This window comes from Prionailurus bengalensis, chromosome A1 (genome assembly GCF_016509475.1).
Source record: "Prionailurus bengalensis isolate Pbe53 chromosome A1, Fcat_Pben_1.1_paternal_pri, whole genome shotgun sequence".
Taxonomy (NCBI): Eukaryota; Metazoa; Chordata; class Mammalia; order Carnivora; family Felidae; genus Prionailurus; species Prionailurus bengalensis.
Window position 1 is genome coordinate 170215679 of NC_057343.1, and position 23172 is coordinate 170238850.

The 23172-nt window shown below is 39.3% G+C and overlaps 1 protein-coding gene across 3 annotated transcripts in view; it reads left to right on the top strand.

Annotated features, from left to right (window-relative positions):
• The window catches only part of FER (FER tyrosine kinase), a 437406-nt gene extending 416809 nt beyond the window's left edge, over positions 1–20597 (top strand). For all 3 annotated transcript variants that reach the window (XM_043595148.1, XM_043595157.1, XM_043595165.1), the window contains 2 exons: positions 9770–9892; positions 11278–20597. In XM_043595148.1, the coding sequence (XP_043451083.1) occupies positions 9770–9892; positions 11278–11423 (269 nt within the window). In that variant the 3' untranslated portion in view covers positions 11424–20597. The remainder of the gene's footprint in view (positions 1–9769; positions 9893–11277) is intronic.
• Positions 20598–23172: the final 2575 nt, after the last annotated feature.

Genomic DNA, 23172 nt, shown 5'->3' on the forward strand with positions numbered 1-23172 from the left:
AACTAAGTTTTTATATTTCACACCAAATGCAAATACAGAAAAAGCAAAATAAAGTAATGGGACTACATCAGACTAACTGTTTCTTCACAGCAAAGGAAAGCATCAACAAAAGGAAAAGGCAACCTACTAAATGGAGAAAATATTTGCACATCATTTATCTGGTGAGAGGTTAATGATATCCAAAATATATAAAAGAATTCATAAAACTCAGTATCAAAAAAATAATTCAATTAAGAAATAGATCTGAATAGACGGTTTTCCAAAGAAGACATATAGTATAGCCAATGAGTATGTGAAAAGATGCTCAACATCACTCATCATCAGGAAAATACAACTCAAAACCGCAATGACATACATGCCCCAGATACCCTAGGATAATGAAAAATAAAGGCTGTGGTTTAAAAGAGCAACTACAATATAAAAGATTCAGCTCTATTACTCTACCAAAGGGCACAGGAGCTGCTGGAGCTCTGTCCAGATCAGAGGGGCTGGCAAGTGCCATAGTTGGCATTCCCCTGCTCCTTGATAGACAGCCTACCTCACTGAACCCTGAACCCCTAGCCTATAGCAGCCCACACCCTCCTAACAAGGTAGCCCCAGTACAGCATCAGGGAACCCCTGATTAGTGCTCATTCTATCTCTAGCTGTCTTCACCAAGGTAACCCAGGTGCAATGCATCCTGAAGCACACCAGGCCCACACCACTTTGGCTCCAGATGACTTACTAGGGCACTTCTGGTACAGAGTGCCCTGGGACCCCCAGACCACACCTTGCCCTGGTTTAGCCACCCCACCACGATGGCCCCTGCAAAGAGCAACCCAAGACATCCAGGCCCATGCCTCCCTCAGTTTTAGCCACCCTACCAGGGTACCCTCTGCCTGCACTGAGCACCCCAGCCTTGTACCCACTCTAGCCTCAGCTCTTCTGCCAGGGTGATCTCTGTGTGCAGAGCCCAGGACTACCCTAGCCCATTTCCACTCCAGCTGTCCAGAGCACCCTCTGTGCAGAGAGTCTGGGGACCCCCAGCTCACATCAGCCAACGCTCCAGCCAGCCAGAGTCACCAGGCACACACAGTCTACACAGGGAATGACCGTACACAAGACCATTTTCTCAAATTTAGGAGACATAGCTATTTTGCCTCATTCATATAAATAAACACAGGAAGATAAGCAAAATGAGGAGACAGAGGAAGATGCCCCAAATGAAAAAACAAAACAAAACCTCAGAAAAAGAACTAAATGGGGAACCTGGGTGACTCAGTTATTTGAGCGTCTGACTTTGGTTCAAGTCGTGATCTCACAGTTCATGAGTTTGAGCCCCACATTGGGCTCTCTGCTGTCAGCTCAGAGCCCACTTCAGATCTTCTATTCCCCTCCTCTCGTCCCCTCCCCTACTTGCACTTTCTCTTAAAAAAAAAATAATTGGGGCGCCTGGGTGGCGCAGTCGGTTGAGCATCCGACTTCAGCCAGGTCACGATCTCGCGGTCCGGGAGTTCGAGCCCCGCGCCAGGCCCTGGGCTGATGGCTCAGAGCCTGGAGCCTGTTTCTGATTCTGTGTCTCCCTCTCTCTGCCCCTCCCCCGTTCATGCTCTGTCTCTCTCTGTCCCAAAAATAAATAAATGTTGAAAAAAAAAATAAAAAAAAATAATTAATCAACATTTAAAAAAAGGAAAAGAATAAGAACTAAATGAAATGGAGACAACCAATCTACTTGAGAAAGAGTTCAAATGGTGCTCACCAGACTAGAGAAGAGTGAATGAGCTTTGTGAGAACTTCAGTAAGAGATAGAAAATGTAAAACAGAACCAATCAGAGTCAAAGAATACAATAACCAAAATGAAAAATACACTAAAAGGGGCACCTGGGTGGCTCAGTCGGTTAAGCGTCTGACTTCGGCTCAGGCCACGATCTCGCGGTTCGTGAGTTTGAGCCCCGCGTCAGGCTCTGCGCTGATGGCTCAGAGCCTGGAGCCTGCTTCCGATTCTGTGTCTCCCTCTCTCTCTGACCCTCCCCCGTTCATGCTCTGTCTCTCTCTGTCCCAAAAATAAATAAACGTCAAAAAAAAAAAAAGAAAAATACACTAAAGGGAATCAACAGTAGTTTAGAAGATGAAGAAGAACAGATCATCAATATGGAAAGCACCCAAGCTGAAAAGCAAAAAGTAAAAAGAATTTTTAAAATGAGGATAGGTTAAGGGATTGTAACCCTGATTTTAACATCAAGTGAACAAACACTCACATTATAGGGGTTCCAGAAGGAGAAGAGAAAGGGGCAGAAAATCTATTTCAAGAAATAACAGCTGAAAACTTACCTAACTTGGGGAAGGAAACAGACATCCAGGTTCAGGAAGCAAGAGACCTCCAAACAAGATAAACCCAAGGAGATCCACACCATGACACATATAATTAAAATTTCAAAGATTAAATATAAAGAATTTTTAAAGCAGTAAAAGAAAAACAACATGTAATATATAAAGCTATTGGCTTATTTTTCAACAGAAATTTTGCAGGCCTGAAGAGAATCGCATGATAATATTTAAAGTGCTGAAAGGAAAAACCTACCATCAAGAATACTCTACATGGCAAAGTTATCATTCAGAATTCAAGGATAAACAGAGTTTTTCAGACAAAATTTAGAGGAGTTCATCATCACTAAACTGGTCTTACAAAAAAATGTTAAAGGGACTTCTTTAAGTGGAAGAGAAAAGGCCATAATTAGAAGAAAATTGTGATAGGAAAGGACAATACTTATGTAAGACAAAATAGACTTTAAAACAAAGACTATAACAAGAGACAAAGAAGGACAATATATAATAATAAGTGGATCAAGCCAACAAGAGGATATAACAGTTGTAAATATCTGCACACCCAACATTGAGGCACCTAAATACATAAAGCAAATATTACAGACATAAAGGGAGAAATTGACAATAATACAATAACAGTAGGAGACTTTGACACCCTATTTACATCAATGGATAGATCATCTAGGTGTAAAATCAATAAGGAAACAATGTATTTGAATAACACAGTAGGCCAAAGTTCTTAACAGATGTATACAAAACATTCCATCCCAAAAGAATAGAATACACATTCTTTTCAAGTACACCTGGAACATTCTCCAGAAAAGGTCACATTAGGCCACAAAACATGTCTCAATAAATTTAAGAAGACTGATACCATATCATGTATCTTTTGTGATCACAACAGTATGAAACTAGAAATCAATTACAGGAAAAAACCTGGAAAAGCACAAACACATGGAGCCTGAACAACATGCTACTAAACAAGCAATGATTCAATGAAAAAATCAATGAGGAAGTAAAAAAAAAACACATGGAGACAATAAGGGGATGCCTGGGTGGCTCAGTTAAGGTCATGACCTCATGGTTTGTGAGTTTGAGCCCCACATTGGGCTCTCTGCTCTCAGTGCAGAGCCTGCTTCGGATCCTCTGTGTGTGTCTGTCTCTCTCTGCCCCTCCCCTGTTCTCATTCTCTCTCTTTCAAAAAATAAACATTTAAAAAAATACATGTAGACAATGCAAATGAAAACAATGCTTCAAAATCCTTGAGACACAGTGAAAGCAGTTAGTTATAAGTGAGAAATTTATAGTGACATAGGTCTTCCTTAAGAAACAAAAAACAAATCTCAAACAATCTGCCTTTACACCTAAAGTAACTCGAAAAAGAAGAATATGCAAAGCCCAGAGTTAGTAGAAGGAAGGAAACAATAAAGATCAGAGTAGAAATAAATGAAATAGAGACTTTAAAAAGCAATAGAAACAAAAAATCAATGAAACCAAGATCTGCTTCCATGAAAAGATCAACAAAATTGCCAAATCTTTAGCCAGCCTCATCAAGAAAAAAAGTCCCCAAATAAATAAAATCAGAAATGAAAGAGAAGGAACAACCAAGATGACAGAAATACAAAGGATTATAAGAGATTACTACAAAAAATTATACGCCAACAAATTGGACAACCTAGAAGAAATGGATAAATTCCTAAAAGCAGATCATCTTCTAAAACTGAATCAGGAACAAATAGAAAATCTGAACAGACCAATTGCTAGTTCCAAATTGAATTGGTAATCAAAAAACTCCCAACAAACAAAAGTCCAGAACTAGATAGATTCACAGGTGAATTCTACCAAACATTTAAGTAAAAATCAATACCTGTATTTCTCAAACTACTCCAAGAAACCGAAAAGAAATTCTATAAGGCCAGCATTACCTTCATACCAAAACCAGACCAAGACACTACAAAAATAGAAAACTACAGGCCTGATAAAGATTCAGAAACCCTCAACAAAACATTAGCAAACCATAGTCAGCATTACATTAAAAGGATCATTCACTACAGTCAAGTAGGATTTACTCGAGGGGTGCAGGGATGGTTCAATATTCACAAATCAATCAATGTGATATGCCAAAGTAACAAATGATAAGACTCATGATCATCTCAGTAGATGCAAAGAATGCCTTTTACCAAACTCAGCTCCATTCATGATGATGATTAAAAAACAAAACAAACAAACAAAAAAAAACCTTTTAACAATGTGGGTGTAGAAGGACCATAACATAATAAAGGCCATATATGAAAACACAGCTAACATCATACTCAATGATAAAAAACTGAGAGCTTTTCCTCTAAAATACATAACAAGACAAGGATGTCCATTGTCACCACTTTTATTCAACACAGTACTGGGAATCCTAGCCATAGTCATCAGACAAGAAAAAAGAAAGGGCATCCAAGTTGGTAACAAAGAAGTAAAACTGTCACTGTCACTATTTACATATGACATGATACTATACATAGAAAACCCAAAAGACTCCACCAAAAAACTATTAGAATAAATAAATTTAATAAAGTTGCAGGATACAAATTGACATACAGAAATCTGTTGCATTTTTATACACTAACAACAAAGTAACATAAAGAGAAATTAAGAAAACAATTCCACTTAAAATTGCATTAAAATAATAAAATACCTAGAACGAAAGTTAATCAAGGAAATGAAAGATCTATATTCTGAAACTATAAAACATTGATGGAAGAAATTGAAGATAACAAAAGTAAATGGAAAGACATACCATGCTCATGGATTAGAAGAAATAATATTGTTAAATGTCCATACTACCCAAAGCAATATAAAGATTCAGTGCAATCACTATCAAAATAACAATAGTATTTTTCACAGAAGTAGAACCAATAATCCTAAAATTTGTTTGGAACCTCAAAAGATTATGAACAGCCAAAGCAATATTGAGAAAGAAGCACAAAGCTAGAAGTATCTCAACGTTTATTTATTTTTGGGACAGAGAGAGACAGAGCATGAACGGGGGAGGGGCAGAGAGAGAGGGAGACACAGAATCAGAAACAGGCTCCAGGCTCTGAGCCATCAGCCCAGAGCCCGACGCGGGGCCCGAACTCACGGACTGTGAGATAGTGACCTGGCTGAAGTCGGACGCTTAACCGACTGCGCCACCCAGGTGCCCCACTAGAAGTATCTCAAACCCAGATTCCAAGATGTACTACAAAGCTGTAGTAATCAAAATATTATAGTACTGGCACAAAAATAGACACATAGATCAATGGAACAGAAAAGAATCCAGAAATAAACCCATGTTTATGTGGTCAATTAATCTATAACAAAGGAGACAATGAGGAAAAGACCATCTTCTTAATCAGTGGTGCCAGGAAGACTAGCTAGCTGCAGCCAAAAGAATGAACTAGACCACTTTTTTTACACCATACAGAAAAATAAACTCAAAATAAAGACCTAAATGTGAGATATGAAACCATAAAACGCTTAGAAGAAAACATAGGCTGTAATATTTTTTATATCAGCCTTAGCAACATATATATATATCTCCTCAGGCAAAGGAAACAAAAGCAAAAGGGACCTATTGGAACTACACCAAAATAAAAAGCTTCCTTAGAGCAAAGCAAACCATCAACAAAATAAAAAAGCAGCCCACTGAATGGGAGAAGATATTAGCAAATGAGATATCTGATAAGGGATTAATACCCAAAATACATATAGAACTTATGCAACTCAATACACACACACACACACACACACACACACACACACACACACACACAATCTGATTAAATGATAGGCAGAGGACCTGAACATTTTCTCCAAAGAAGACCTACAAATGGCCAACAGACACATGAAAAGATGTTCAATATCACTAATAAAGGAAATGTAAATCAAAACCACAATGATATATCACCTTATACCTGTAAGAATGGCTAGAATCAGAAAGAAATAACAAGTATTGGCAAGAAGGTAGAGAAAAAGGAACCCTTTGCACTGTTGGTAGGAATGAATATAAATTAGTACAGCCACTGTAGTAGACAGTTTAAATGTTCCTCAAATAATTTTAAAAAATATATGATCCATTAATCCCACTACTGTTTATCGCAAGAAAAAGCAAAATGCTCATTAGAAAAGATATATGCATTAGAAAATATATGTGTTTATTGCAGCATTATTTACAATGGCCAATGTATACAGCAACCTAAGTGAGGGCGCCTGGGTGGCTCATTGGTTGAGCGTCCGACTTAAGATCAGGTCATGATCTCACAGTCCATGGGTTTGAGCCCCACGTCAGCTCTGTGCTGACGGCTTGGAGCCTGGAGCCTGCTTCAGATTCTGTGTCTCCCTCTCTCTGTGTCTTTCTGCTTGTCCCCTGTCACACTCTGTCTCTCTTGCTCTCAAAAATAAATATTTTTTTAAATGTTAAAAGAAGCATTTGATAGATGAATGGATAAAGAAGATGTGGAAGAGATGGATGTATATGTGTGTGTGCATATATATATATATATATATATATATATATATATGCTTGCCACTTGTGACAACATAGATGGATCTAGAGTATTTTATGATAAGTAAAATAAGTCAGAGAAAGAAAAATACCATATGATTTTACTTATTTGTTTAATCTAGAAAGAAAAAGAAAGAAAGAAAGAAAGAAAGAAAGAAAGAAAGAAAGAAAGAAAGAAAAAGAAAAAGCAGGAAAACACCCATAAACACAGAGAACAAACTGTTAGTTTCCAGAGAGGGAGATGTTTGGGGGATGGGCACAATGGATGAAAAGCAGTAGGAGGTACAGGGTCCCAGTTATGGAATGAGTAAGTCACAGAGATGAAAGGTACAGCATAGGGAATATAGTCAATAGCATTGTAATACCATTGTATAAAAAAACACAATGAGATCACCTCACACCTGTTACAATGACTATAATCAAAAAGACAACAAATAACATGTTTGCTAGGATGTGAAGAAAGGCAACCTTTGTACACTGTTGGTGGAAATATAGAGTAGCCACTATGAAAAACTATATGATGATTCCTGAAAAAAATAAAAATAGGACTACCATATCATAGCATTTCCACTTCTGGTATTCATTTGAAGAAAAATAAAACACTAACTCAAAGAGATATGTACATCCCCATGTTCATTGCAGCATTATTTACAATAGCTACAATATGTAAACAAAGTGTCCACTGACAGATAAATGCGTAAAGAAAACTGTGGTATACATAGACAATGGGATATTATTCAGCCATAAAAAATAACATCTTGCCATTTGCAACAACATGGATGGACCTTGAGCTCCTTAGGCTCAGTGAAACAAGTCAGAGAAAGACAAAATACCGTATGATCTCACTTTCATGTGAAATCTTTAAAGACAACCAAGGTCATAGAAACAGAACAGATTGGTGGTTGCCAGAAGTAGGGAATTGGTAAAATGGGTGAAGAGGGTCAAAAGGTCCAAATTTCTAGTTGTGAGATAAATAAATCATTGGTATATAAAGCACAACATGGTGACTATAGTTAATAATACTGTATTGCACATTTGACAGTTGCTAAGGCAGTAAATCTTTAAAGTTTTCCTCACAAGAAAAAACAATTTTGTAACCAAGTATGGGAATGGATGTCAATTAGATTTACTGTATTGATCATTTTGCAATATATATAAATATTGAATTGTTATGTTGTACACCTGAAAGTAATATAATGTGTATCAGTTATGCCTCATTAAAATAAGCAGATAAATTAAAAATGTATTTTAAAATAAATTTAAATTATCCAGCAAAACCAGGTTCAAGGTCAAGGTTACAGAATTAGGTTATTAACTTTCACTTCTGGAGCCTGATCTTGTTTTACGTACAACATGCCTTTCTTGATCTCTGCCCAGATACTGTCTTACAAAAAGAAAGAATTTGGCTCTGTATACCTTTTACTTTCTTCAAGAATTAATTTTAACTTGTAGTCATTGAATGACTTTCATGAAAAGTATTAAATTACTGGATGGCAAACATGAAAAGAGTTGATATGCAGACAAGAAAACTAATCTTTCTACCAAACAGCATAGTAATTATGCTCTAGTAAGAAGGAAGCTAATTCACACAGCTGGAGGAGATCATCAGCAAGTACACACTAAACTCTGACGTAACAGCAGTTATCAAAGCACAGGCATACTCTCATTCTCGTTTCACTTCATTCAAGAAAGAGAAAAGGCCTTAAAGTAACCATTTTTAGCAGAGGGGCATTTATAAACCTGGAGAGGCAGAGTTGAGGCAAGTAGCTCCCAAAGGGGATAGAGATGAAATCATTGAAGGATCCTTCTACACCACTGCAAATGGGGTTTCACTGTGGAAGTACATGCACTCTATTTAAAATTAAAATACAAATATGTTGTGAAAATCTTTAAATTCTTAGCCTCTTGGGGAATGGAAAGGATTTTCCTGTTTCCCTCCTTGATTTCACATCTATCTCCAGAATGTATCATGTGCTTTTATCTCCATGCTTCTCTAGAAGACTACCAAAAAAGAAAAAAAAGAAAAAAAACAAAAAACAAAAACCCGAAGAGCTTAGCTCATGTAGTTCAGTAAAACAGGTGCACCAAGATATTTTGACAAAACAAGGCACCATGTAATTTAAAGAAGTTGTTTTTATCAGCCAGCTATGTTAATTCTACCCTATTCAAAATACACAGGAAAAAAATGTGTTTTCCATAAATGAAACAGTGGAGAAAATGAGACTTTTAAGGATGTAGGAATATCTGTAAATAGTGACAAGTAAAAAATTGAAGTTAAAAAACTTTCATTATTGCTTTAAGTCTGTTTATAATTTTTTTTAACGTTTATTTATTTTTGGGACAGAGAGAGACAGAGCATGAACGGGGGAGGGGCAGAGAGAGAGGGAGACACAGAATCGGAAACAGGCTCCAGGCTCTGAGCCATCAGCCCAGAGCCCGACCCGGGGCTCGAACTCACGGGCCGCGGGATCGTGACCTGAGCTGAAGTCGGACGCCTAACCGACTGAGCCACCCAGGCGCCCCTAAGTCTGTTTATAATTTTAAGGGAAAGAAAATAATGCTGGCACAAGATAAAATTGCAGAAATCTGACTTAATCTCCTAGGCGTATATATGTATGTATATATAAACCATCCTTCTCATTTAGATACCACAGGGACAGTTAACCTCCGTACTGGCTAAATATTTGTTCTTGGTTGGGGTTAAGTGATTTGAAAGCTGGTTTTGTTAAACTAGCAGCCTGAAGGCTATTCATTTAGTTGGTAATGTTACTACTAGTCCTGGAAAGTAAAACTAGTGAAGAAATAAGATCATTAGTTACTGCATTCCTTTGGTAAGTTTAAATATGCGAACATGTGACTGACAAAGATTCATCACTGGAAATGTTCACCTGCTTACACACTTACCTGGTTATGGTTTTGTGCGCCCCCCAGGGAGATACAGTTCTGAGAGTGACGTGTGGAGCTTTGGCATCCTCCTCTGGGAGACCTTCAGCCTAGGGGTCTGCCCATACCCTGGAATGACAAATCAGCAAGCACGGGAACAAGTGGAAAGAGGTAAACCAATGACCCGGGTAGTAGCCAGCGTTCACATCCAGCCCCCAGGGCAGTGCTGATATTGCTGTGTGTGTGGCTTTCCTAGCGGGGGGAAGGTACATACTACTTGGTGAAAACAGACAGCAGAGGTGGTATTAAATCCGCTTTTGTGCACCATGGATGGTGTGGCTCTTGTATAACAAAAACCAACAACAAAAAACGTTTAAAGATTCCAACAGTCTACAATACACCTGTAGGCTTGTCTTCCATTCCCCCTGCCTGGCATGACGTCTGCGAGGGGGTGCCATTCACTGTCTTCAAGGAAAATAGTGTTCCTCAACCTCCTATTTTTTCTTCCGTTCCAAATAAACACCATCAATAGTATTGTAAATTGAAGTGTAGTTAGACTTTAGAGAGAAGTTTTTGAAAGTGTTGTAACATTTCTTTTTTTTTTTTAACGTTTATTTTTGAGAGAGACCGCACAAGCAGGGGAGGGGCAGAGGGAGAGGGAGACACAGAATCCGAAGCAGGCTCCAGGTTCTGAGCTATCAGCACAGAGCCCAGTGTGGAGCTCAAACTCACCAACTGTGAGATCATGATCTGAGCCAAAGTCAAACGCTTAACCTACTAGGCCACCCAGGTGGCCCTAAAAATTTCGTAACATTTCTGAAAAAATCATACGGGTTCTCAAATCAGAAACAGGAATAAGCCGGTGATGGTGACATGCTAGCATGGACTTGCATAGTCTACAGGTCTCAACAACGAGAATGCTTTTGACAAACTGGTAATGTCCTAGCATTAGGCCCCTCTCCAGGAGGCTGGGCACAGGAGGCCTTTCCAGCTCCCTTCTTTCCTCTCACAGCCATCTAACTCCCTGAGCTAACACACACAGGCACATACGTGGTGCTGAGCACACTGCCAGACAGCTTTGAATTAAAGATTCTTCTCGGGCTGCGCAGGAATAGAACTCCTCTTCATTTTTCTTTCACTTTTAAATTAGTGTTTATGAAATCCTCATTCTCTCTTCATCTTCAAAAACCTGGACTGTGTAGATGGTTTTTTAAAACTCTGCCCACAGCATCTAAAAGCAAATTCTAAAAGCAAAAGCAAATACTTAGAGCAACTAAAATACATGTTTGTATGTGATTTATCTTACCTCAGACTTTGTGACAAATGAACACATGAAAAATAACCTATTCAAGCTAGAAGATAACTTGATGGCTCTGTAATACTGAATTCTACATCCCTTGTAGAAAAAAAAAAAAGTTTGCCCTGAAATGGGTTTTTGTTTCTGTTTCACTTACAATATAAAGTATTCAAGTTTCCAAGCTGCATAATGCCCTGTGTGAACATTTGTATCTTCTCTCCATTCTAAATTCTCTGTTCTGTTCCTCTTGGGTCTTCAGGATACCGAATGTCAGCCCCTCAGCATTGCCCAGAGGACATTTTTAAAATTATGATGAAGTGTTGGGATTATAAACCTGAAAACCGTCCCAAGTTCAGTGACCTTCAGAAAGAGCTGGCTGTCATCAAGAGGAAAATCACACAGTGACGGACCAGTGCCAACAGGCTTCAGGACCTGGTCCTCCAGCAGAGTGACATTGTTCTTCTTGTTAACGTTGAGTTTATACCACATTACCTGCAACAATTTTCTAAGGTGGTTTTTGTTATTAACTGTTTTTTAAATATGCGCCACTTACAAAAAAAGGGTGGGGGGGGGAGGGCAAAGGCAAATGTATTCAAGAGACAGACACTCTTACCAAGGGCTTTATGTGGTCACCACAGCAATCCTGCCATTTCAGGCCATTGTAAATAGATAAGCACAGACTCTCAGTGTGAGGGAAGGTCAGAGCTTTTTCACACCAGGACCACTGATGTTTCTCAAAGGTTCTCTACTTCAGGCACAGTTCATGGGCCACTGTCCTATGCCACTGACCCTACTCAATCGGTGCTAAAAGCAGCATTGGTGATGCCATGTTCGCAGGATACATTCCAACCAAAGGTGGCTCTTTGCTCTGCCAAGGCAAGATTCTATTTGTAAACATCATTTTATATTGGGAATTAGTTGGACCTCTTAGGGTTTTTTTTCTTTTCTTTCTTGGCCAGAAATAAGTACAGTGTGAGCAGCATCACACTCCTGTATTATTAGTAAGGTAGTCATTTCCCAGCTCCTTTGTCCTAGCTTTGGACAGTGATGCACAAGATGTCCCCAGAGAACACAGTCTTAGGCCTGAAGCAGCAGGTTTTATAGGCTGTTTTTGAGAGTCGTGCATGAAGGAAGCTTGAATGGGAGGGAGGTCTGGAGGAAGGAGCAGCTAGACTAGCAATCTAAGACAAGAGGAAAATAGAAAATCTGCCTTGTGATCAGAGTTATGCCTTTACAAACACACACACACACACACACACACACACACACACACACACACATTTTATGATCTAAATTCACAAGAAAAGTTCTAAGGAATGTTTTTCAGAAGTTCATAGTTGGAGATTTCTTAATGGCAACAAAAAACTGTTTCGAGAAACTCCGAAGCACAAGTCCACAGTAATCACAGCCTACTTTTGGTTAGGTACTTTCACCTCAGAGGAGGCATCCTGGAATTGCACTCCCTTCGCTTATGTCAGTTTCCAGGGCTGAAAGAATTTCATGATTCTAGTCCATAAACATATTTGTGTGTGTACACACATGAACATGTGCTATACACACATACACACACACAACCAATAAGCAGGAGTAACAGTTAGTAAGTTGAGGGACAGCCCTCCTGTTCCCCTTCCCCCTTCATTTACCCTTATAATGCTACCTGGAAATCCTTATCTTAGCTGACAGGTATGCGAGCACAGTTCTGGAGATGCTTCCTGTGCATAATATGTGACACAGAATTAAAAGCAAGATTCTGTCTGGCTGAATGTTAGCTACATCCAGGGAAGCTACCCCATGTTGTGTAAATAGTTGCCGCTCAGGATAAATATGTGTGTAAGAGATGGTCACTCTCAGGGGTCAGTGCGGCTTGGGAGCTTTTAATAAGTGCCCAGGCCTGTGTCCAGATAAATAGCACCTTAGTGATCATTTGATTATATCCATTGGAAGAGCTTATAGGAGAGAAAATTCCTCCTGCCCTCTCTGGCCGTTCACTGCCTATGAAGATCATGGCACAGAACCCGTACTTTAAAGAGTATAAAGGATAATACTGAAGAGAAGAAAATGACTTGTGTCTATCATTTCAATTTCCTTGCAAGTTTCATACACATTTAATAGTTACTACATCCAGACTAAAACAAAAGCGTAATAAACTTGCCCTCAAAAATACACTGCAATATACAAAGCAACTTTTTAAAAGTCAGCATTGTCTTCCCTTCTGTCAAATATGATAAGTAAATGGAAGCTTCTTTTGATGGCATATACTGTGGCAAATCAAAGCACAGACTCATTAATTAAGTGCTGTGGTCTTCAGGCACTTGCCAGCCTTCAAAAGAGAGAGTAAGATGGGACATTTTTACCCTTTGTCAGTATTTCCAAATGAATCTCTTCATAATATTCTTTGTTTGAAGAAAACAGCCTCTCAGCACTTAGCAGCCTCAGTGCTAAGCTCTCAGCAAGGAGAGAGAATGACGGTTTTGGCTTTAATTTTGTGAACAAGACCCGAAGCTTAATCTTTGCATTCTGGTGTAAAGAATGAACATGGCATTGATATTTCACTCATCCAGGCTGTTAGAATTTGCAATTCACATCATAACTCTGTGCTTAAATTAAAGAAGCTTTTCAAAACATCGTGACATCTGCAGCATTTAAATTCTATTTTATTCTTTGTCCCAAAGCAGGCAGTGGTATAGTTCAGGATTAATAACACATTGGGAGTCTTTCAGGATCAGTTGTACAGAATATTAAATTTAATATAGGCACATGCATTAAGAAAAACTTATGCAAACCATTTTTTTTACTGTTAATTTTGTTGTGCTTGGAGCATAATTTATTCATCCCTTCTGTCACTGATAATTATTGGAATTATGTACTTTAGGAGGCTAATCCATACCCAGAAAGCACACATATAAATACTGTTCTGAATTTGCAAGTTGATGGAGGGAAAGAAGGCTTAAGAAATGCACAAAACCCTGTAACTTGTTTAGTAAGAAAACAGTAACCAAAATTGCCACTAAATGGAATGTAATTAAGCCAGGTCACAAATCTGTGTTGTTAATGGATTTTCCAGGAGTTGCATCTATCATTCCTATACAGTTCCTGTCATAATTCCTTCAATTTATGAGCACGAAGTGGGGGAGGGGGGACATAAAAGCCCAGGCATCCTGATTCGCCCGCATTTTTCTGTCTTGAATCACTAAGGAAACTTTATGACAAATATTTAGGTAGTTCATCATTTTTCAAGAAAACAAATCTTCTAGTGTTAAATTAACATTTATTACCAATATTTGAAACCTAAAATTAATTTTGTATTCCATACAATCTAAGGTTATTTCTCAAAGCCAATATGTTTTCTCTTCCAGGAAGATAATAATAAAGGATTAATAGGTTTTGTGTAAACTTTTAAAACCAGAAGCCTCATTTCAGCCCATCCTGCCACTGAGTCTCCAGTGAAAGGTCTCAAGCAATCATTTGTTTTTTGCCTCCCAAATTTAAAACAGGCAATAAAGTTCTTCATCCATAATTCACCATTTTATCACAAATACAATAGTATTGAAACATCTTAACTAGCAGATCAATATAGACCATGAACCTAACTGTACTAGCTGTTGTTCAGTGCACATTTCACAACTGTTTTTCATTTGTAGGTTATGTTTAGAAGAAAAGCTATTGAAATAGTTTTAATTTCCTTTAAGCCACAATACAGTTTTCCCGTCTGTGTTCTAATCCTATTTTGGTTTTGCCATATAGTTTTATATAAAGTTTGGCTAATACCACTAAAATAACTATGTGAGATTGTGTCAAGAAGAAAGGGTTTTCATTATAATATATGCTCCACACTGAGCACCTAGTTAGTGGGATAAACATACAAATTACAACGCAAAACTCAATGACAGAACACTGCTGTCATTCAGAATTATCTCAGGCACTCCACTTGAACATGAATTCATGCGAGTCATCAGATGTTCTGGGAGTGTTCCTGCCAGCCTTAGTTATATTCTCTGTGGACACTATTTTGTGGCCATGGGTTGTCTGAGAGGAGATTGATATCATCTGAAAAGAGGCTCCCTGCCTCAGCCCTCTTCTTTTTTACACATACTCCCTGGATCACACCACTGGTACTTTAGATGTTTCTTATCAACAGAACTGATTGTCCATAAGCACTGTTCTGAGTCATGTAAAGACTGACTTCTGTATTTAGGTCAGAACCCTCACACAAAACACAGAATAGCACAAAACAAAAAGAGCAACCAAGGGGGAGACATTGAAAACAACCCGTCTTCTTTATGTATTAATATGTTAATTAAATGGAAACAAAGATTTTATATAAAAATGAGTTTATATTACATTTCCATTATACTATTAAGTTAGCATGAAAGTTTACCATTAAAATAAAGTTACCTCTTTTATTACTAACTCTGATTTGCTTATGCATACCAGAAAATTTTTATTAAATATTTTAATTTTATTTATTTTTCTCTGTTTCAATTAGTTTCACATCAAATCTGATGCTATATTATTTGGGAGAATCTAGAACTGCATATTCATTTCTGCATAGGAAAATACTCATGTACAAGATCATCTCCTTGAAGGAGGTACTGATAGTCTTGAGTCCTATAAAATTCTCCTTTCAAGAATAATGCTATAATACCGAAGGTATATAAACTATATATCTCAGTCATAATTCAATTTAAGGAAATATTTATTACCCCTTGAAAACCAGTCTACGGCCTCCTATTGATTCAAAGATTAAATTCTGGATCGTTGAGTATAGACATTAAGACTCACTTAGCTCACTAATAAGAACTGAGAGTCTTGGCTGGTAGAAGAATCCTGCTGAACTAAATTCCGGTCACTTTAAACTGCATAGAAGTAATGAGCATAGGCTTTAGTCTGTCCGTGAATAAGGAGCTGAGGTGAGCATCTGCAAAGGCAAGAGAGGAAAGAGCCAGTTATTCTCAGGCAGAATGATGCAGCGGCTAACAGAGAGTGCGGAGTTGAGTCAAGCAGAATGGAGACCTGGACAGTGTCACTAGAAAGTCTGAGACCAGTGCCCCTAGGCTAGATGCTTCTCCACAGAAAATTCAAAAGATATCGGAGTCAAAAGAAGCAAAAGAGGTCACCTACCAGTGTGTACAGGGCCTTAGTTTGAGCAAAGCGAACACCTCTCCCTTGCATTTGGAGCAGTTTTACATGCGGAACTCAGAGATGATGCTGCTTGGGTGACACTTGCATTCATGGTCTTGCTGACTAGGATTTGGTCATAGATGTTCACACATTTCAAAGACACTACTCAAAGTCTCTTTACATTTGCATTAGTTGTATTTACTATGTATTTAAACTAAGGCCACTGAGTATTCATACTTTGTATGAATTTCAAAGTATCTCATACTTTGTTAGAAATCCTTAGTTGCAACAGGGCGTGGTCTCCTAAAAGAGAGCACACTTGGATCAGCTGCGTTTCACCTTTTGACTAATGTTCACTAATTGGCTCCTGGAGTTATGCCCTGAGGGACCTTCCTGGGAAGAGCTCTACTCTGGAAAAACAAGGAATTCAGCAGGGAAGTCGGAAAATGCCAATTAAACGGCAATGTTTCTTGTCTTAGTACTAGTAACGTTTGAGGGAAAAGAATCTTAGAGACGTCCTCAAGCCAGTCGTGGTGCAGTACGGCTGAGGTGACACAGAGGCAGTGAAAGAGACTCCCAAAACCGAGATTGAAGTCTAACCTTCCAAAGAATAAATACAACATCAATAAGAGAAAGCCTCCAAAGGGCCTCCAAAGGGGGGTGTGAGGGGCTTCCTGCAGCATGTTATTAAACATTACATTCCTCTCAAGTCTCTACAACATTTCTTAAAGGACACTGAATTGGATATTGATGTGATTTTCTTTTATGCTCCTGTTAATCTCAGGAGGTAGCCACTGAGGAATGGGAATTACCCTAGCCCGGGGTTTCCAATAAAGCTGCAGACTGGATGGCAGCTCAGTCCTCTCCCAAAGCAACACGCATATGCGTGGGGTAGGCAGCACTGGAGGAACACTGCTGGGAAAGCGCCTTTTTAGTTTATTAAAGAAATCTTGTAGTAGGTGTCTGTGCCCACAATGTGAAGATTTAGCTTCTCTCCTCGCCAGCAAACTTGTAAGAACCCTGAAACATGAATATTTATTTTATTCTAAATAGATTCAAATTCGGAATTTCCAAACTATCTTCCAAAACATTACGAGTGAGACCAGCAGATTCAAGTGTTCTACAAAGCAGTGTTCGAAGTGTTAGTAATGACCGTGGTAGCAGAATCTTATAGTATGTTCTCTGTCAGCTTTATTCATTTAGGAAGCTTTCCCTGAACATCTGCCATGTCAGGCACAGGGAACCGTGTGGGGTGCTACTTTCTCTGTTTTGTTTGTTTGTTTGTTTGTTGTTGTTTTTAAATTTCAGTTGGTATTTCCTTTTCTCACATTCAGTTTCTTAATCCTTACTTAACCACAACAGAAAAGCCTTTATCATCAGCTTTTATTGGATAGTGTCATAACTGCCCTAGACCAAAGAGTTTCTCCTCAGGTGCTCAGGAGGCCCTGCCTTGTAGGGAACTCCCAGGCATCCATTTACCAAGGCCAACTGCACACCCACTATGGGAGAGGCCCCATGGTACATGCAGCTTAGAATACAGCTTAGTTGTTGTCCTTGTGGCAGAGACAGGACAGTTAGGTGGCAGTTGTGTTTGATGAGTAATACTATCTTGGATTAAAAAATCTCTTGGGAGATTTTTCCCAGGACACAAAGACCACTGTGAGCAGGCGTGTCCAGGGAAGCAGCCTGTTGACTTGGCCAAGTAAGCTCCTTAAGTGATCTACCTGCCTCCAAAGAAATGTTAAAACAATAGCAATGATCACTTTATCTTAAACCCCTGCACATATTCAATTTTTCCATTCCTCTCTTTCATGCCAATAATTTTTGTCACTTTCTTCACATTCCTCATCAGTAAATGTCTAAAGTTACCAACTGTGCAATGTTAAAGAGTTTCTCCATAGATTCAGAAAAGAGGGTAGCAAACATGAAGTTGAGAATAAGGCGACCTACCTAGATACACAGTCCCAATAGCATCACTGTGTTAAAACCTCAGCTCTACTCTACACATGCCCCAAAGCAGCACCTCTCCTAAAAAAAGCCAAACATCACACCTTTCTCCCATTTGCTGAGAACATCTTTAATATCAGAATAAGCACACTGTAGATGCTATCCAAAGCAGATTCTAAAATGACATACTAAGAAGCCAGACTTTAGTCATCAGACAACAGAAATACTACTTCACCCTATATGCTCACTTAAAACACCCTTGCAAAAACTACAACCATGTAGGCAATCCATCTGGTCATAGGAGATCCTACCTTATTTTGAAAGCATATGACACATATCCACGGGAAATGACAATGTTCTGAGCAGCACAGGGTAAGGGTAAAGAAGGCCACAAAAACAAATCCCAATTCCCACATTGGAGCAGCAAAACTTTGTGTACGAAAAATGAAGTGTAGGAGTCCAAACTCTCACTGTTGTCTTCTTATAGCTCTTGTCAAACTGTTACAAATTTGGGGTCTTTTGAGTTGCCTGAGCAATCTTCATGAAGATGAAACCTGTCCGCCCCCTAAACGGGGGCTCAAATTTCTAAGTGCCCTGGACTCAAAACTTTAGGGTCTAAGAGGGGATCTGGAATCTATTATTACTGAGATCCCAGGCAAAAGGACCACCCCAGCAGTCTTCGCCAGCTCACCAATCCATGCTTTTGTTCTTTTTTCAATACAGAAGGGGAAAAAAATAAAAAGAAAAACACCCTATTATGTAGGAATTTTCCTTTCACAAATAACTTGACTTGCAGAAATAAATTTGCCTGCCTGCTCTTAAGAAATGCCAGCCTGCCATAAGGAAATGCAAAGGGCATTGTGCCCAGAACGATGCTTAGTATGACTGTGAATGTTTTCTCCTAACCCAAAGTACTGCAGACTTCTCGTAGACTACAGGATGCTTTGAAGGCCCATGCCCTGCCAGTCTGAATTGCTCTGCTGTAGCTTCAAGCAAAAGACCATTTCCAACAGAACTGAACTTATTTGCTATAATTCTTCTTCGGGTGCTAAGCCTTTCACACGTGCAATGTACAGAAAATATACATGTTTTAATGGAACTTACTATTTTGGCTTTAGAGAAAAAGAGATTGGTTCCCCATAGCAAGTATCCTACCATTCTAAATCCAACCCCGGGTATAGATTTTGAGGGTCAAATCAAAATCACAGATAAAGAGAAGCTAGTAAGGAAAAATCTTGGTTATTTTAAATTTATGACCAAAGTGGCCAAAGATGTGAAACTCCTTTTCACTTGATGAACATTTCACTTCACCATATGAAATGTCAGTTACCCAATACCATCCTGTGACATAATCAGACTCTCAACTATGGGCCAATTGAAAAGTGGAGCACACTTTTCATGGACTCTTACCATTTTCCTTCAGGGAGTATTGAGATTTCTCACTGAAATAGCTTTGTTAGCCAGACATCTATAGACTTCGTATTTATGTTTAAATACCTTAGATGGCCTAATTAAGCACCATGAGTATAATGGGGGCTAGTAGGGGTGTGAATTCTGCTGAATTTATGTTATGGCTTTCTTTTGTGTGTGTTTTTCATGGTGTGGTCTGGTGAGTACCCTAGAAGGTTGGAACTCTCCCAAGTCATAGCCATACAACCACATAGGGTTAGGAAAAGCCAGATAAATGCAGGAGAATAAAATCAAGTTGTCAAAGTCCCAAGAGCAACCCTGACTTCTTCAGGAACCCAAACAAATTGAAAGCAAAGATAAAATGTACAAATGGTACCCAGGCCATTTGTGGGTAGCCCACTGGACTAAGGCGCTGCCATTTTCTGGGCACAGGTCCACAGTGAGTGGTTTCAGGAATGTGATTTTCTGGGTTGCTTCCTCTCCCCTTTGGACAGATGATTTTGAGATGATGGGGTCAGAGTGGGGCCTGCCCTCAGCCCCCTCAAGGTTTAGATGTTCCATCTGCAAGCATCACTTTGAGCAAAGTACTCCTGTGGTTTCCCAAGTTTCCTTTTAGTGCCAATATTATCAGGTTAAAGCACCTTTAGTCTTTTCTGTTGCTGTTTTAAAGTAATTTATTTGTGAAGTGGATACAAGAAACACTGGAAATAGGGTGCTTCTTATAAAAAAGTTCAAGTGTAAAACATACAGACAAGGCCTTTGGTGAGTTTATCTGGCTTTGTAAACAAGTCTGAGAATGAATGACAGCTAAATATATAAAGCAGTTGTCTTTTACCATTTTTAACTCAGATCTGTATTTAACACTTATTTATTTGTTAGTTTTTACATTCAGAAGAAATACACTTTCCACTTTGGCTAACATTGTAGAATGTTTTTCAATTGTCTTCTGATTTTTTAATACATGATTTCATCATTTTTGTAAACTTAGACCATTTTTGAATAGCCTTTTTCTTTTCCAGTAGCCCAAGTACCACTCATTGGTCTTCAGAACCTTTCTTTTTTACTGTATTCTTTTAATAAATGTAAAATATTTGTAGCAAACTGTGCCATGTCTTGTTTAATCTTTCCATCGTGTTTATATTTCACTTCCTCTTCCATATAAATACGCTCTAAGTAGAAGAAAAGGAAGGAGAGATTTCCATGGTAACTGGCCTCCTAGGGATGTAACTGTGCATAAAAAATTATTAGCTTTCAGTTTCTCTGTAATTAAGCTTATGAGTTCTGATGATAATGGGTGTGTGTTGCTTATAGTCCAATCACTGCTCCCTCTATTTGGAAATCAAAACTGAAATGTAATTCAAGTCCCATTTCTCTGTGTGGACTGGCGGTTTGCCAGGTTTTCTGTTGTTTCATAACAGGATTTGTTTGGACATAACAAAAGGATTTAGGGGAGAAAGGTGGCTGAGAGGGATGTTTGGAAAGAGAAGCTGGAAGCTGCCATAGCACAGCACTCGCAGGCGTGCGTCTTTGCCGGGCTCGGGCACGGGGCTGAGCGGGTCACCGCACCAAGACGCCGGGCTTCGATTTACCCTTCCGTCAGCAAAACAGTCACCTTTCTAAAACGGCATGCTGTTAATTTGCACAGGTTTCCCTGCATTAAGCCAAGTCCTCTCCTCATCCCTGATCTTGGATGAGAAGAGTCGACCACCTCCCTTTCAAAATCACATGTTTACCGTTTGTGGGACAGCCCCCAAGCTCCTTAGGATGGGCAAATCCAATCTATACAGATCTTCTCTACCTCCCTGCCTCTGCGGTGCTCTGTCCAGAACCTTGTGTTTCTGGGCCCTTAGTGAATTCCTGTTCACGGCAGCTTTTAATTGTCAGTCTGGGACCACATCCCCATCTCTGGTAGGTTTGATTTCTGACACAGCATCTGAGACAACCTGTGCTTTTACTGACTTCAATTAATTAAGACCAGCTGCATCCATCACCAAGGAAGGCTGGCTATCTGACTGCAATGCCGTTCCCCAGGGGGATGAACAGCATCTCTAAAATCCCCTGCAGTTCTCATGGTATTTAAAGTACCACATTTCACTCTCTATCCTCCTCTAGCTAGTGATTTCTTCAGGCAGATGGTGATGACGCGGCTTATAAAAAAGCATACATGTAAGAACTAGTTTCTATTAAAAGCATCAGTAGTTGCTCCTTCCATTAAAAGCGGAGTCCAAATGAAGTGCTTTTTAAGCTCTTCAAATCTGTTACAACTGGCCCGACCAGTACACTTAGGCCAAACTCTTGTGATCACAGCTGAGTAAGTCTGTTGGCACTTCTTCCAAAGGCTTCTGGTGTTGAAACAGGCACCAGCCTGGGAGCTAGGAAACCCACATTCTCATCCCTGGTTGCACTCTCACTAGTTTGTAAACTTGAACAAACCATTTCACTCTCTAAGCCAGTTTCCTCATCTGTAAAATGAGGTTGGACTAAATAATTACCTAATATTCAACTTTTTCTTTTCTTTCCCCTATTGCCCCTGTTTCCCTCTCCCCCCACCTTTTTTTTTTTTTTTTTTTTTTTTTTGCTTCCCATCAGCTACTCTGTCTTCCTAAAAGGTTCTGATTTCCAACAGAGGAATTTCCTTTTCGGTATTTGGTGTGATCTTGATGGTGGCCTCCCACTACAGAAGCCAAAGGATCCACATTTGGCCAATTAGATCTTTTCTCCCAGGCCTGAGTCCTAAAGGAAGGAACAGCTGGAGGGTATTCTTCCTAGGAGAGTGTTGCTGTGACCCCTGCTTCCTGGCCAGGCAGAGCACCCTTGGTTTCTCTGCATTCCCCAGTCTTATTCTCCAGCTTGTCATTGACCTTGGAGGCTTCCTATGGCCTTCCAGCTAATTCCCTTCTACCTACGTTACCCATAGTCCAGATCTGTTGCCTGTAGCCAAGGATCCTGACACAACAATCTCTAAGGTAAGACCCCTTCCAACTTTGAGATTCTGTGATCTCCCAAGTCTTCTCAGGGGCATTTTGGAGTCCTTGAACACCAGCACTAGTTAGGATGGGTTCTGTTCCTTTGCTTATCATGGTGTAGCCGTCAGAATTCAAGAGTGATGAGACAAAGGAAAACTCTCTAAAGGTTTAGTCATCTAATGTGCTAGTGATTACCCAAACCAAGTCTTTTAATGTTCCCTTAGCTCTGGACCTAGGTAATTCCAAATTATAAATGTTTCTTTTGCAGTCTCCCTATGGTGACCATAGCACCATAGGCTAGTTAAATGATAAGGTCAATGGACTAGAACATTGTGAGAGGCTAATTGATCTATCACAGTAATATAAATGCCAAGAATTAATAGAAAAATAAATGTCACAGGGAGCTGATGTACTGACTATCGGGCTTCGATTTACCCTTCCGTCAGCAAAACAGTCACCTTTCTAAAACGGCATTCTAAAATAGCTAAAAGAGCTATTCTCTTCTGGCCTCCACATCGCACCTTTCAGTAGGGTTTGGTCTTATTGCATTTTCAGAAAGGTCTTTCTCTTTGCTGCAAAACACACATGCACACAGCCCAAATGTTTCCTTCTAGACCTGGATAAAAGCCAACAAATAAGTTAAGCTTGTTGGGTTTTCATCCCAAGCTAATTTTCCAAGCAGCCCCTGATGACCATCCTTCTGCTTGCAA